The sequence below is a fragment of the Ambystoma mexicanum genome, chromosome 4q (assembly GCF_040938575.1).
Source record: "Ambystoma mexicanum isolate Mex_15411 chromosome 4q, UKY_AmexF1_1, whole genome shotgun sequence".
Lineage (NCBI taxonomy): Eukaryota > Metazoa > Chordata > Amphibia > Caudata > Ambystomatidae > Ambystoma > Ambystoma mexicanum.
The window spans coordinates 132,177,866-132,190,630 of NC_090928.1; the positions used below are offsets into that span (position 1 = coordinate 132,177,866).

Here is a 12,765-nt window from a genome sequence, read left to right on the forward strand (position 1 = left end):
GATCAATCGTATTGGAAACGTTTCTTCTTCACAAGTGCAGAGCGTGTTATAAGATCTCCAGCATCCTTAGTAAGCAAAGACTGCATTTGTTTTTTGTAAAGTGCAATGGATGCTGGTGGTGAGTTGATGAGCATTAACGAAAAATCCTCATAAAGAGAGTTGGCAGATGGATATCTCATTTTGCAATAATTGTTGAGCCTTCTCCACTGAAGATTGCAAGCCAACTAGAGACAGACCAACTTCATGTATGAGGATGACTTTGGGCTGGCCTTTGGGAAGGCCAAGAACCATTTTCCAGATGCAGCCTTGTAGCTTGTTAAGAATTGGACCAATCTCTAATAAACAAAGATCCAACCATAGAGAATAGACGCCTCCAATTTCATTAGCTAGAAGTCTATCAATGGCATGAGTGAGAATTTGCAGTGCCTACGATAGAGAAGTTTCATTTGTGCTATCAAAGAATCAATTTTTCTGGTTAAGGAGCTTTACCACATCTTTAATGAATTGGTATTTGAAAGATTGTAGCCCAAATATGTCATTCCCATTGTCCGCTGAACTTGAATGAGCTTTCTATTTTTGCTCAAAAACGACGACATGCCTACTCCGCCAAAGGCCTCGGGCTTCAAGCCGTGTGCAGATTGCAGCTGGCAGATGTCAGTCTTGAGCCCGCCCTGGATTTGCTTCTATTGCTTGGACAAGGACCAAGACACCCAAGATTGCACGTTGTGCCAGTCCATGCACCCGAAGGCCCTCCACGAGAGAGTGGCGAAGACCTTCGTCCATAAGGCTTAGGGTGAGGCTCTGCATTTTGTCGCGGCCACACAGTACAGAATGATGCTCCAAAGAACAAGCGGTTCCGCAAAAGGAAAAGGAGAAAAAGCAGCAGTATTGGAAGTGGTCCCTCTCCTTGAGTGAGTTCCTTGCACCAACATTTGTCTCCATCTTATGCAACATCTATCATGAGGATAGGGCATGAACCTTTGGGTTCTAGAGGAGTGAGCGATTTCCCAAAAGAATTCTTTGGGGAAGGTGAGGATGTGCTGGGCCTGGAAGAGGACATTCAAGTGACCAGAGGACTCAACACCTCCCCAGAGATGGACTTTTTGCTAGCTCCCACCCCAGGAAAGCCTCAAGCTTTTGATGGCTAAGGTGGCCAGGGCTACCTGCTCCGTCCAGGTCCAAGGTTCAGTACAAACGTTGTGATATTCTGGATGATGCCTCAGGAAAACAGATGCTGCTGCCCTTCAATATGGCAGTGTGGAGGCCCCGGTATTGAAGCTATGGGAGAAACCTGCCTTTGTTCTGGCTTTGGAGAGGGATCTGGCGAGGAAACACTGTCCTGCTCCATCGGATCCAGCATTTCTTTCCTCCCATGCTTCACTTGAAAGCTTGATGGTTCAGGTCACGATGGCTAGCCAGAAGACTTCTGCTTTCCTGTCCCTTCCACCAGATATGGAGAGTAAGAGTTTTGACGCATGGGGAAAGAATGTGTTTGCTTCGGGAAGTCTTGCACTGCGAGCCGTGAATGCCTCTTGCACCAGGTCGAAGTTCTCCTTCGGTCTAGCGACGGTGGTGGCCAGTGCTGCTGATTACGTCCCAGAGGGAGAGATGATGGATGATTCCTGTCTTTGGTCTCTGATGTCAAGTAGGTGGCACGCCAAATGCTACAATCAGGACGGGACACGACGGACTGTGTGGGTTCAGTGGTGAGACACTACTCGTGGCTGAGGACGTCTAGGTTTGTGGCCGACATTCAGACTAGGCTTTGGACAAGGCTTTTCATAGGCCAAAACCTTTTTGAAGCGAAGGCTGACAAAGCTCTCCAGAAGGTCCAGTTTTCTAAGGCAACTATTAAATCCTTGGGGCTAGCAGTGCAACATCCTTCCGCACAACCGTCGTCTTGGGCAGGGGTTTTCACCCCTTTCCAGCCTTCACCTTGAGGGGCTGTGGTTAGTCTACTGGTGCTTTCTGAGCAGTACAGGAAGGGGTACCAAGTGGAGTGCTGTTCCAGTGGCCACAAACCTCACGCACGCCAGGGTGCCAAACCTCCATGATGGGGCTTTGCCACTCATCAGTGGTATAAGGGGAGGCTTTCTTTGTTCAGCTCGGGGTGGTTGAAGACTGCATCCAATGCTTGGACCTTGCAAGTTATCGGACAAAGATATTTCCTCCAATTCCCTCGGCGTCCCCCCAACCACAGCCCTTTGGCCACCCACTGGTCTCCGGACCCCATCCTCCAGAAGGAGGTCCGTCCGCTTCTGTCTAAGTGTGATCTGGTTGGTTCAGCACTCAGAACGAAGAAGTGGGTGGAACTCCACCTATTTTCTGGTGCCGAAGGAGGGCACTGGCCTGCGCCCCATTCAGGATCTGCGACTGCTGAACTTGTTCTTACGCAAGGACAAGTTTAAGATGGTTACTCTTACCCAGATTCTGCAAGCCCTCGATCTGCAGGAGTGGTTGGTTTCCCTGGACTTCAGGACGCCTATTTGCATGTGCCTATTTATTGAAAGCACAGAAGTGCCTAAAGTTTGTAGTGGGCCAACACCATTACCAGTTCATGGTCTTGCTGTTCGGATTTCCTCAGCTCCCAGGTTTTTCACCAAGCTGCTGGCGGTGGTAGCAGCTCATCTCAGGAGGGTGGGCATTCATGTCTTTCCCGACGTGGACTGGCTGGTAGAAGCTTGCTCCCCAGAACTTGTGTCAGAGCACCTATTCCATACATGCACGCCTTTGCTACAAGTCTCTGGTTTCATCATCCCAGTCTCTCTGATTCATCGTGGCAGACTTGGACACTTGGCGGTGTGTGGGCTTTAACACCTGATGATTAACTGGCAAACATCTTTCTGATGGTTAAGGTCCTCAAATCCCAGGAATAAGTCCCAGGCCTCGGCTTTCCTGCACCTTCTGTGTCTCATGGTACCTGCATCCTTGTGGTTCTGGAGTCAAGGCTATGCATGAGATCGCTTCAGTGGTTTCTTTGTTGCCAATGGTCGCAGTTTGAGGGCCACGTGTCAGACCATCTACAGGTCTCGAACCAGGTGGCACTGGATCCAACGTGGTGGGCCGTGCGGGACAACTTGCTGAGAGGCACATTGTTTTGTCAACATTGCCCCCAGGTGGTGATAGTCAGGAACGCATCTGAGTCTGGTTGGGGTGCTCACCTGTCAGACCTAATGGTGTGCAGAAAATGGGCCCCCTCAGAAGTCTCTGGACCACATCTACTTGATGGAACTGAGGGCAATTGGCTTGCCCTGTTTTCTTTCCTCCCCTCCGTAAAACGTAAGACTGTGCTGATCCTGACAGACAACACAGTAACCATGCACTACTTCAGCAAACAAGGTGATGTGTGGTCCTTGCCTCTGTGCAGAGAAGCAATGCTACTAGGGTTCTGGGCTCTGGAAAATAGTGTCTCTGATGGCGTCTGGCCAGATGAAATATTGTCACAGTGGATGCCTTGAACAGACAGGCTCCGCCTCCCACGAGTGGTGGCTCTGCCAGGAATTTCTGGAGGAGATCTTCTCCTTTTGGGGTTGTTTTCAAGCGGACCATATCACCAACAGTGTCAACAGGCAGTGCAAACTTGTTCTGCTCCAGGGAATTTCCTCATCAGGTAGCTCTGGTGGAACGCGCTGACACTCAAGTGGACTGTCTGCCTCCTTTATGCATTCCCACCAATTCTGTCATTCTGCTGGCTCTCAGGAGGTTGCTCCTGGTTGGAACCACAATGGTCCTGATTGCCGCGGACTGGGCCCAAAGAACGTCGTATCCCTGGCGCCCTCCGAGGAGAGTATACTTGCTCTCCCAATCAGAAGGATGGGACCTCCACCCATACATCAGCAGCTTCATGTTTAGCTACTGAGAGCCTGAGGTACAAAGAGTGGGACTTGTCGGATGACGTCCTCAATGTGCTCCTTGCAGCTCGAAGGCCTGCTATGAAATCCATTTATTTCATACAAGAGTGGTAGGGAAAGTCCCTTAAAGCAATAGTGGATCGGGATTCAAAGAGAAGAACCACCAATGGAATCCACTGTGCTATGGATGTTATTTTTGATCATTCAAATTAATTTCAAATAGTGTATCTGTAAAGATATCACAATTGGTTAAAACCTTTGCGAATACTGATGACCATCAAGTAAATAGTATTCTTGTAAATTTGTCAGTTTTAATAAAAAGTAAAAGAGAAAAAATGAAATTTTAAAGTGGAGTGAGATCCATACATGAAACCAGTTTTGAAACCATGAGAAAACAAACATGATTTCTTAAACAAAAGAAGAGAATGTACAATGTAGACCTATCAGTGAAAATTAATTGAATGAGAAAAAAATAAAATAAATTAAATAATGCACAAAATAAATCATGACATAGGAATATTGAATCACACCTATAGTGGGCTTAATGTTCAGATATTTGCTAAACAGAAAGACTAAAATGAAATGAAGAGCAGGTCTGCCGATGTGTCTGTGTCAGAAAGAGTCCGAATGTACTTAAAAGTTGTTCAAACAAACATCTACAGCATGTTTCGGTGTAAAAGCCACCTGCTGGGCAATATATTCTGAAAGAAGCCTTCATCAGGGCGAAAAAGGGAACTGGACCTTGTGTGGAGGCAGACACCTGAAAGAGAAGGAATTTTAAGTGATTGTTTTCAGAATCGTGTAGGCTACAAGTGCGATTTTCTAAGTATTTAGAATGCATAATAACATTGATTTACCCAAAGGGTGAATTCTTACCCTAATAAGGAGCAAAAAGTCTCTGTTGGGGTCTGGCTGTGTTATCCTGCTGAAACGGGGTGTACGCCATGACCAAAGAGGCAACAGTTTCAAATCTTCATCTATAGACCTGAAAAAATAATCAATCCCTTTGTTCGTGATTGTTTTTCTAATTTAAAATGTTTAAGTGTAGCATATCATTCAAGCAAAAATCATTGGCGAATACATTTAAAAAATATCTAATTGAAGAAACTGGTGTTGGAATCGTAAAAGATGTAACTTGTTCAGTCTTGGTCTGATTCCATTTGTACGGCGAGAAACCAGGCACCAAAAAGGAAGAGTTAGGCCCCTAAAAGGGAGTTTTGAAAAAAAAATAATTATGAAAGGAATTGCGAGCTTGTGAGCCCATATTACTGGCTCAAAAAATAAGAATAAAAATAATAATTTGCCTAATGCTTGCAGATGGCGCGAAATTATGTAAGAATTAAAGGGAGACAGAATTCATTAACGCTTACTTGCAGCCGTCAAGTTGTAATAGCTGGCATAAAAGAGCGAAAAGTGAGCTGCACATGAATGTGTTTTTTATGCGTAAAACGAACAGTCGTCGTATGGACATGACGTTGATGGGTGCTCCATGATTAAATTCTCAGCCGCTTCCTAAAGAGAGAGGTTTCATAAACATAAGCTTGTTGCGCCGGAGAGAGCGGGTTGTGGTAAAGGTGCTCTCCCAATTCATATTGCGTGGGTAAGTTCAGGGCCCTTACTTTGCAATCCTTCGGGTTATTGTAAAAATTGCTGGATGGGGGGACTTGTAGCAGACTGGATGCCCTTTAACTTCGCGGCTGTGCCGTTTAGATTGATTTCAATGTGCAGCTAAGTCGTCTGCAAACTTGCTTCGGCGTTATATGGTTACCATGGGTAACCAGGAAATAGCTGCAAAATTATGATTGGTTGCTAGTACGAGGTGCGTCTGCTGACGTTGCTGATTTGGTCATGTGACCGTAAGTCTGGAACAGAGCGATTGGTTAAATCTGAGACTGTCACTTAGTGCGGGACGTCTCATTGACTTCTGACATATTAGAACTAACATATAATTGGTTGATGTCGCGTAGAGCCCCTAGATTTCCAGATCTTTGGTTGGCCGTTCGTGGCTAAAATCATGCAGTGTTGATGCCGAAAAGACTGAAAGATATTGGTATAAGCATGCATCGTGCTCGCAAAGGCCCCCCCCCCCCCACACAGGCAGAAGGCGTGTGCTGAGGGCACACCCATTTATGCAAAAGAAAGAAGTTAAATTAATTTATCTGAGCGCTCATCATGCTCCACAAATAGGGCCTTAAAACCAATGAGCATTTACCGGGGGCATGATTGTCCGGGAATCAGGGGGCCAAGGTTTCCCATCTGGAACACATAAGTGCATTGTGTAGCAGATGGCAAAACATTGTCACAGTGACACCATGTTGCTGTTTTCTGTAATCTGCGCCTGGGCGAGCTTTCTCCATATTGGTAGGAGTTTGTAAGTAGATCTACAGATGGTCTGCAAGTGTGTACCTGACGAAATCAAAAATACTTTACAAAATGTAGTTTTTATGGAACAGTAAATACCAGGCTACACATGTTTTCTGTATGTGTTTCATGCTCTTTATCTCCACATGGACACCATAGGATAGAGTAGGTTTGGAACGGTCTTAGTCTCATAATATGTTCAAGTATAAGGTAAATATTCCTCATTGAGGCCATGAGTGTGGGTTGATAATCTGTAAATCCATTTAGCCTTTTTCTGCAAGAGGCAATTTGATGTGTTGGAAGATTCCTTAACAACATCTACAATCCGCCATTTGATGATGTTCGGAGTGTGGTGTGCTTCAATAAAATGATTCACTAACTGTGCAGATGTGGTTTTGCACCTTAATCCGAGATCGATGCTCTGAAATTCTGATGTTGGCAGACCGGCTAGTCTGTCCTACATACCGTAGTCCACAAGGACATTCAATAAAGTAAATTACTTGTTTGGATTTACAATTAGTAAGAGAACCAAGGACCCAGGTTTTTGTGCCAATTTTGAAGTCTTTCATTTTTGTAGTAAATTGCCAAACAAAACAGGAGCCACATGGGAAAAGACCTATTCTAGGCGCTGGCTTCGTGAATTTTGAGTGAACGAGTTATCTCGTATATTTTTCGTTCTTTTAAATGCGAATCTTGGTAAAGGAGTATCTGGCAAACTGAGTTTAACAATTGGCCAATATTTACAAATCAGTTTTTTTACTTGAAAAGTATCCGGGCCATAGGTGATCACACAAGTCATTTTGGTTGGTTCATAATTGCGATTAAGTGTGGTATTGGTATCTGGAGCTAATAGAAATTCTCGATCAGTAAACATTGCTCTTTTCCTGTCTCCAGAAATGAGCTTTTTAGGATATCCTCTTTCGGATAAGCGCATTTCTAGTTCCTCCGATTGTTGATAGAAATCACACATATTGGTGAAATGTCTTCTTATTCGGAGGAATTGCCCACACAGCAAATTTTTCTCAAATGTCGTGGGTGGTTACTAGAGAAGTGCAATAGTGCGTTTCTTGCTGTGGTTTTTCGATAGACAGCATTTAAGCCTACCAGCGTCATGCTTGATTTTGAGATCCAAGAACGCAATTTTTTTGTAGCTTTGTTTCATCGTGAATTGAATGTTGCTATCAATGTTGTTCAGCCACACCAAAAACAATTCAAGCTCTGACTCGGAGCCGTTGTAATCCATTTATGCCTGAAGCTGGTGTAAATATTTGGTTTGGTGCCAGGAGAGGAACCTGGCTCTTTTATCCTGCTCATTATCCCCTACATTGGATTTTCTGCTTTCCTGTGCCCAAGCAAGCCTGCAGGTTGGCACTGTTCGCGGTTACCTTGCTGCTATTTTGGTGTTCTAGAGGTCCCTGATTTTGAGAATAACATAACCTTGTGTCTGCATCTCATTCCTGACTCATCACAGGCCACCTTGAGGCATGATTTGCTCAATGCAGCCTGGAGAGTTGAGCCTTAAGGAGTAGCCCCCAGTCTCGCACTAGTGCTGCGCACTGTGGTCTGCAGTTTGAGATGGGAAAACTGCGTATTTACTTCAGGCTGAAACATCATGGAGGTTACAGGTTGGACCACAACAAAGACTGCTGATTGAACCTTACGTTGAAATCGCTACAGTGTAGGAACTAAAAATGAGTAAATATGTAAATGTTAAATTCTGGTGGTAATGAGAAGCCTGCCATGCTCCCTACCCACCGAGAAGTGTGTTCATAGGTTGGAACACCAGATTTACATCAGAGACAAATTAAGACCTGTTCCTTTAATTTGCCTCACAGGATGGCATGCCACAAAAGGCTTTAAATATGACACATTCCGGGGATGCCCTTGGCCACCACTACCTGCAGATATAAACATTTCTGTGATCTAGCATTTTCTTATCTTTGGCTTAAATGTTATGCAGAGATGGGTATGCGGCAGGAATTCATACCTTTAAATGCTCATGGGTTTTCTTATTGACTCGCTTGCAGTGCTCTGTTGTATGTAGTTGATTGGAAGCGCTTGGACAATAATATGACTTTGCCATAATACAGTACAATTTGATTGAGGTATCGATAATGATGATTTGTGATTTTTATAGCACTTTCGCCAAAGCACTGTGCTTAGAACATATTTACATACAATATCACCCAACCAAAGTTGGCACTCATTTATAGAACACTGAAGGATGAAAGGCTGAGTTGGCCTTGCCGGGATTCGAATCCTCGATCTGCAGATCGCACTGAAATCGCAGCAGCGAGTGCTGAACTCAATGAGCTTTCTTCCCGGCATTAGGTGGATTTTTCCTACATTTTATGTTATTTTCTGTGAAGGTTGTGTTCAATTCCTCAGTTACTTTTCAAGGTCATGTGATTACAATTTGAAATATGTCTTTAGTTAGTTGGTATCCGATGTCCTGGAACATTGTGCTGTACATGTACTGGGAAGAAGCTGAACGAGGGTAAACTAGTGCCTACCACAGAGTACGGATCTTAACATGCTGAAAACTCTGATAATTTAGTGTCCTTGGTGTTTGAGATGTCTGTTAAGTGTTGGAAAGGTTCTATGTAATCTCATCGACAGTCGTTTTTTCGACAGGTGTTTTTAGAAAACATTTTGCCGAAAAAGGTTATCAATTTTTTATTTTTGGGGGGGTTTCCCCCCCAAATCCACCCTCACCCCCCTAATTTGTTTACTGTTCCCAACCCCTTATCTGCCCTTTACCACCACCCAGCCTCCCACCCCCCCAACAATTTCGATGAGTATTTTCGGCAAAGTATTTTCAGAAAAACACCCATCAAAAAACTGTCGATGAAATGACATCATACCATTGGAAGAGGGCCATGGTTTGTTTCATAGTAGTTCATCTTTGTCCTTTGTGACAAATGAATGGTGGTACACTCACATTACTCTTGTTATGAAGATATCTCGCAGTAATGAGTCATCACTTCTCATTTGCCTTCTCAGGAGGAACCTTCCTGGGGACAGACAGAAGGCTCTCGAGGTGATGATGCCGCTGGTACTGAACGAAGACCAGGTGGCCTCGGATATGTACTGCCTGGTGGGCCGAATTTATAAGGATAAGTTCCTGGAGTCTGGCTTCACCGACACAGAGAGCAGAGACAAAGGAGCGACATGGTAAGAATGACCTATTCTTCATGTATGTGCCCGCTTGATAGTTTCATAGTCCTGAAAAATGTTACTGAAAATGTTCAGTGTTGATGGATCTATGTACATTCGTCTGGGCTACTGAAAATGGCAAATGATCTTAATAAAACAGGCATATATTTATGTGTGCTTTTCTAGACGCCTTACATTTTAAATGCTGATTACCACTACATGATTGGAGAAAATGTCCTACCGTTCTTATACTAAACCATACTTGATCGTCTTCTAATATCAGATTTTAGTGTCATGATGTGGACGTGGAGACATCAATATTGATCACCTTGAAATGTTTCCTACATACTTGCTAACTCGCAACTGTTTGAAAATGGTGGCAAAAGTTGCAACGTTTTCATACAGGCCTAGCCATGATGGCCTTAAATTGCACAAAGCTGCATCATGTGAAATTTCAGTGTCCCTTGTTTTGAGGGAAACCTGTTGGGTTTTGAATTTACACGACTATGTGCCAGCCTTTCGAGAATAGTGGATGCTGCCATCACAGATTCCTAAACAGAGTGGTGCTCTTTAGGGTTGCCCCGCTTGTATTATTGCTGGAGTGTCACCCCCAGAGTAAGAACCCCATGCTGGATCGTTCCCCTGAAGCCCCTTTCTTTGGCTCCCACAAACCGTTCTGGTGGGAGAGCAATGTGATATCCCAGATGAGGCACCAGAGGAAGCACCTCGGCTGCAGTGACTTCAGTTTCAGAAATGTGAGTGAAAGACTGTTGACAGTAGTGGGATCTATGTCGAGGGTCTGGGAAAGGGCAGGGAGCGCCACAGTACTAAAAACAACACAGCCCAAAAGAATGGGAAATTAAACTAACATAGAAAATGCAATGACGAACGAAAGCATAACCAATGAAATTACTACACAGAAATGGGACCTCTTTCCCATTAAACAGCCGGTTTTCTGCCGCCTCCCCAAAAGTCTTAAGCGGCATTAATAAATAAAGGAAGGTACGTATTAGAAGATTAACAAGATAGGCGATACTGCCTTAAGGGTGTCAAGCCTGAGCCTGTTCAATATCTGCAGCAGTAATGGCCCTACAATTAGTACCCAGGTCAACCAATCAAAGGGCTTGAAATTGTAATTGGTTATTTATAACGCGCTTAACACCCAGAGGTTTCTAAGCGCAGACCCGGGGATCGAACCTGTTACACTGCGTCGTCTTGCTTCCAAGGCAAGCACAGTGCCCCTGAGCTAACCTCCAGTCAGGACTTAACCAGTGGAAAGGACCTGCATTACGGACCCTTGGATCAGAACCGTGTGCGGCCACTCCCCAGCCTCATTCTCTTCAGTGACCCTGCAGTCGTATCATCACAACCCACCCACTCAACTCTCACGTGGTTCTTCAGTGTGCTTCTTTGCCAGTGGCAGATCATGCATAATGAACAACATGTTGATCACTTCCCACCAATTATAGAGGCGCCAAAGCCAACCCACTGAAATCTTGAGTGCACTCATACCTGCACCAGGAAGTGCTCCTGCATCAGTAGAGGCAGTTTGGGGGAAACAAGGTTTCCCTTGGCGTGGAGTGCTGCAGGTGTGCCTGCCCAATGAGCTGTGAAAGACATTTTGCTTCCCCTGCTTTGCATGGCCCATTCTGCCAGGTACTGCAGGCTAAAAATATTTAGCAAGCACGCCTGTGCATCCCCGTGGATTAGGAGGACCTAGTGAGTTCCTGGTGTTCCACTATGCATGCTAGAAACCAGAAATTTTGGAGAAGTGTTTGATGGACACCTTAACGTGCTTTCTGGCTACTACAATGTGTGTGGGGAAGGCCATCCACACCAGCAGTGTGAACTGACATCTTGAGCTGAGGCACGCCGAGTAGAGGTGGAACGGGAAAGTGCTTTTAATAAAGGGGTTGTGCTTGTTTATATGTAGTGTGTGCAGGCCCTGGTAGGGATGCCCGTGAATGTGAGTGGATCAGTGTGGTGGGGTTTTGGATGAGATGCTCTAAGGGGGGATGCTTTGAGTGTGATCGAGGTGCTAGTGGTGAAGAGCAATGCTGGCACATATTGGTGAATACAGCATTAACAAGTTGGCTTAGTGGTGTTACTGGAATAATGGGCAAAGCAAACATTAGGGTGTATTTACCTGGGGATAATGCCAGCCAGCATGGACATATGTTCTTAAAGTGGCAATGTCTTGCCTCATGTGGCACAGCCAGCATGAAAATAAATATCTTATTATATTGGCAGAATCCAATACTAGCATATATTTATGGCCAGAGGCAACATGACAAGGTGAGATGGTTGCTTTCTATGTGTAATCAAGGTGTTTGTAGTGAGGGACAGTACTGTCACATATTGGTGCAGCCAATATGCACATTCCTTCCTACAAATCACTGGCACTGCAGACAAATCAAGCATGAGGTTGTAATTGCCTATCTTGGTGTCAGAATATTGGCTTATAAAAAATGTGGGCAAGGGCAAAATGAAAATGCGCTGGACAATTCTCTGGCGTACTGTTGATGTGGGAGCTATTAGATTTTCTTCATGTTATCCTCCTCTGATGTTTTGCAATACAAGTCCCATGTTTCATCATCAATGGCAATGCTGGTAAGGAGAGAGAGAGAGAGAGAGAGAAATATATATATATAGATAGATAGATACACACTGGGGTCTGTGCTTCTCTGCCTCATGAAACCTGGGTCCGTCTGGATACAAATATTGAGGTTCTGATTCAGATGGTTTATTTAGGGCATTTGTGCATCATACAAAGAAGCTGGGTTAAAAATAAGTAAACACCCTTGTTCTTCAGTTTACGTACCCTTTCCTCCACAGTGCTGGGATATCCGTCCCATGTGGATGAGACAGGAACCTTTTTTGCACCGCAATAGAACACTTTCCCTTTAACACATGCAGGGCGTGCCCACCCATGCTGACTTTGCCCACATGCCTTAATCGCCATTCCTTGTTACTCGACGGGACTAGATGCCCTTGCAAATCACGTAATGAATTGTTTTTGTTGTGCTACTTTTCCAATAATTTTCTCCTATTGTTCTTTTGCTGCACACCATTCTACTTCACTGTATGCCAGTGATAAACTGTTTTCATTCATGCGCCTTCTCTGGCAAGAATGTTCCTTCTTCAGAAGTCTATAGCCTCTGTCTGAGGTGTTTGGGGCCCAGGCACCAGTGACATTCCTATTCGGCCTCTGCCTCCTTTGTTTTTTTGGCATTGCGACCCCGGTTGTCGTCATTCGACTCGTCTCCCTACCGAGTTAAGGACTTTGCAGAAGCGTGACGGGCTGGATCTTTGCGCGCTGCTTAGGTAAGTCCTATTCTTTTCCAGGCACCCCACCTAGGTGTTTCCTTTCCAGGTACCGTGTTGGGCACGAGGGCTC

At 44.8% G+C, this 12,765-nt stretch overlaps 1 protein-coding gene across 2 annotated transcripts in view; it reads left to right on the forward strand.

The window, feature by feature from the left end:
- The window catches only part of MAP3K5 (mitogen-activated protein kinase kinase kinase 5), a 1,851,596-nt gene that overhangs the window by 730,040 nt on the left and 1,108,791 nt on the right, over positions 1–12,765 (forward strand). For both annotated transcript variants that reach the window (XM_069607656.1, XM_069607657.1), the window contains exon 7: positions 9,216–9,386. In XM_069607656.1, coding sequence (XP_069463757.1) covers positions 9,216–9,386 — 171 coding nt within the window. The remainder of the gene's footprint in view (positions 1–9,215; positions 9,387–12,765) is intronic.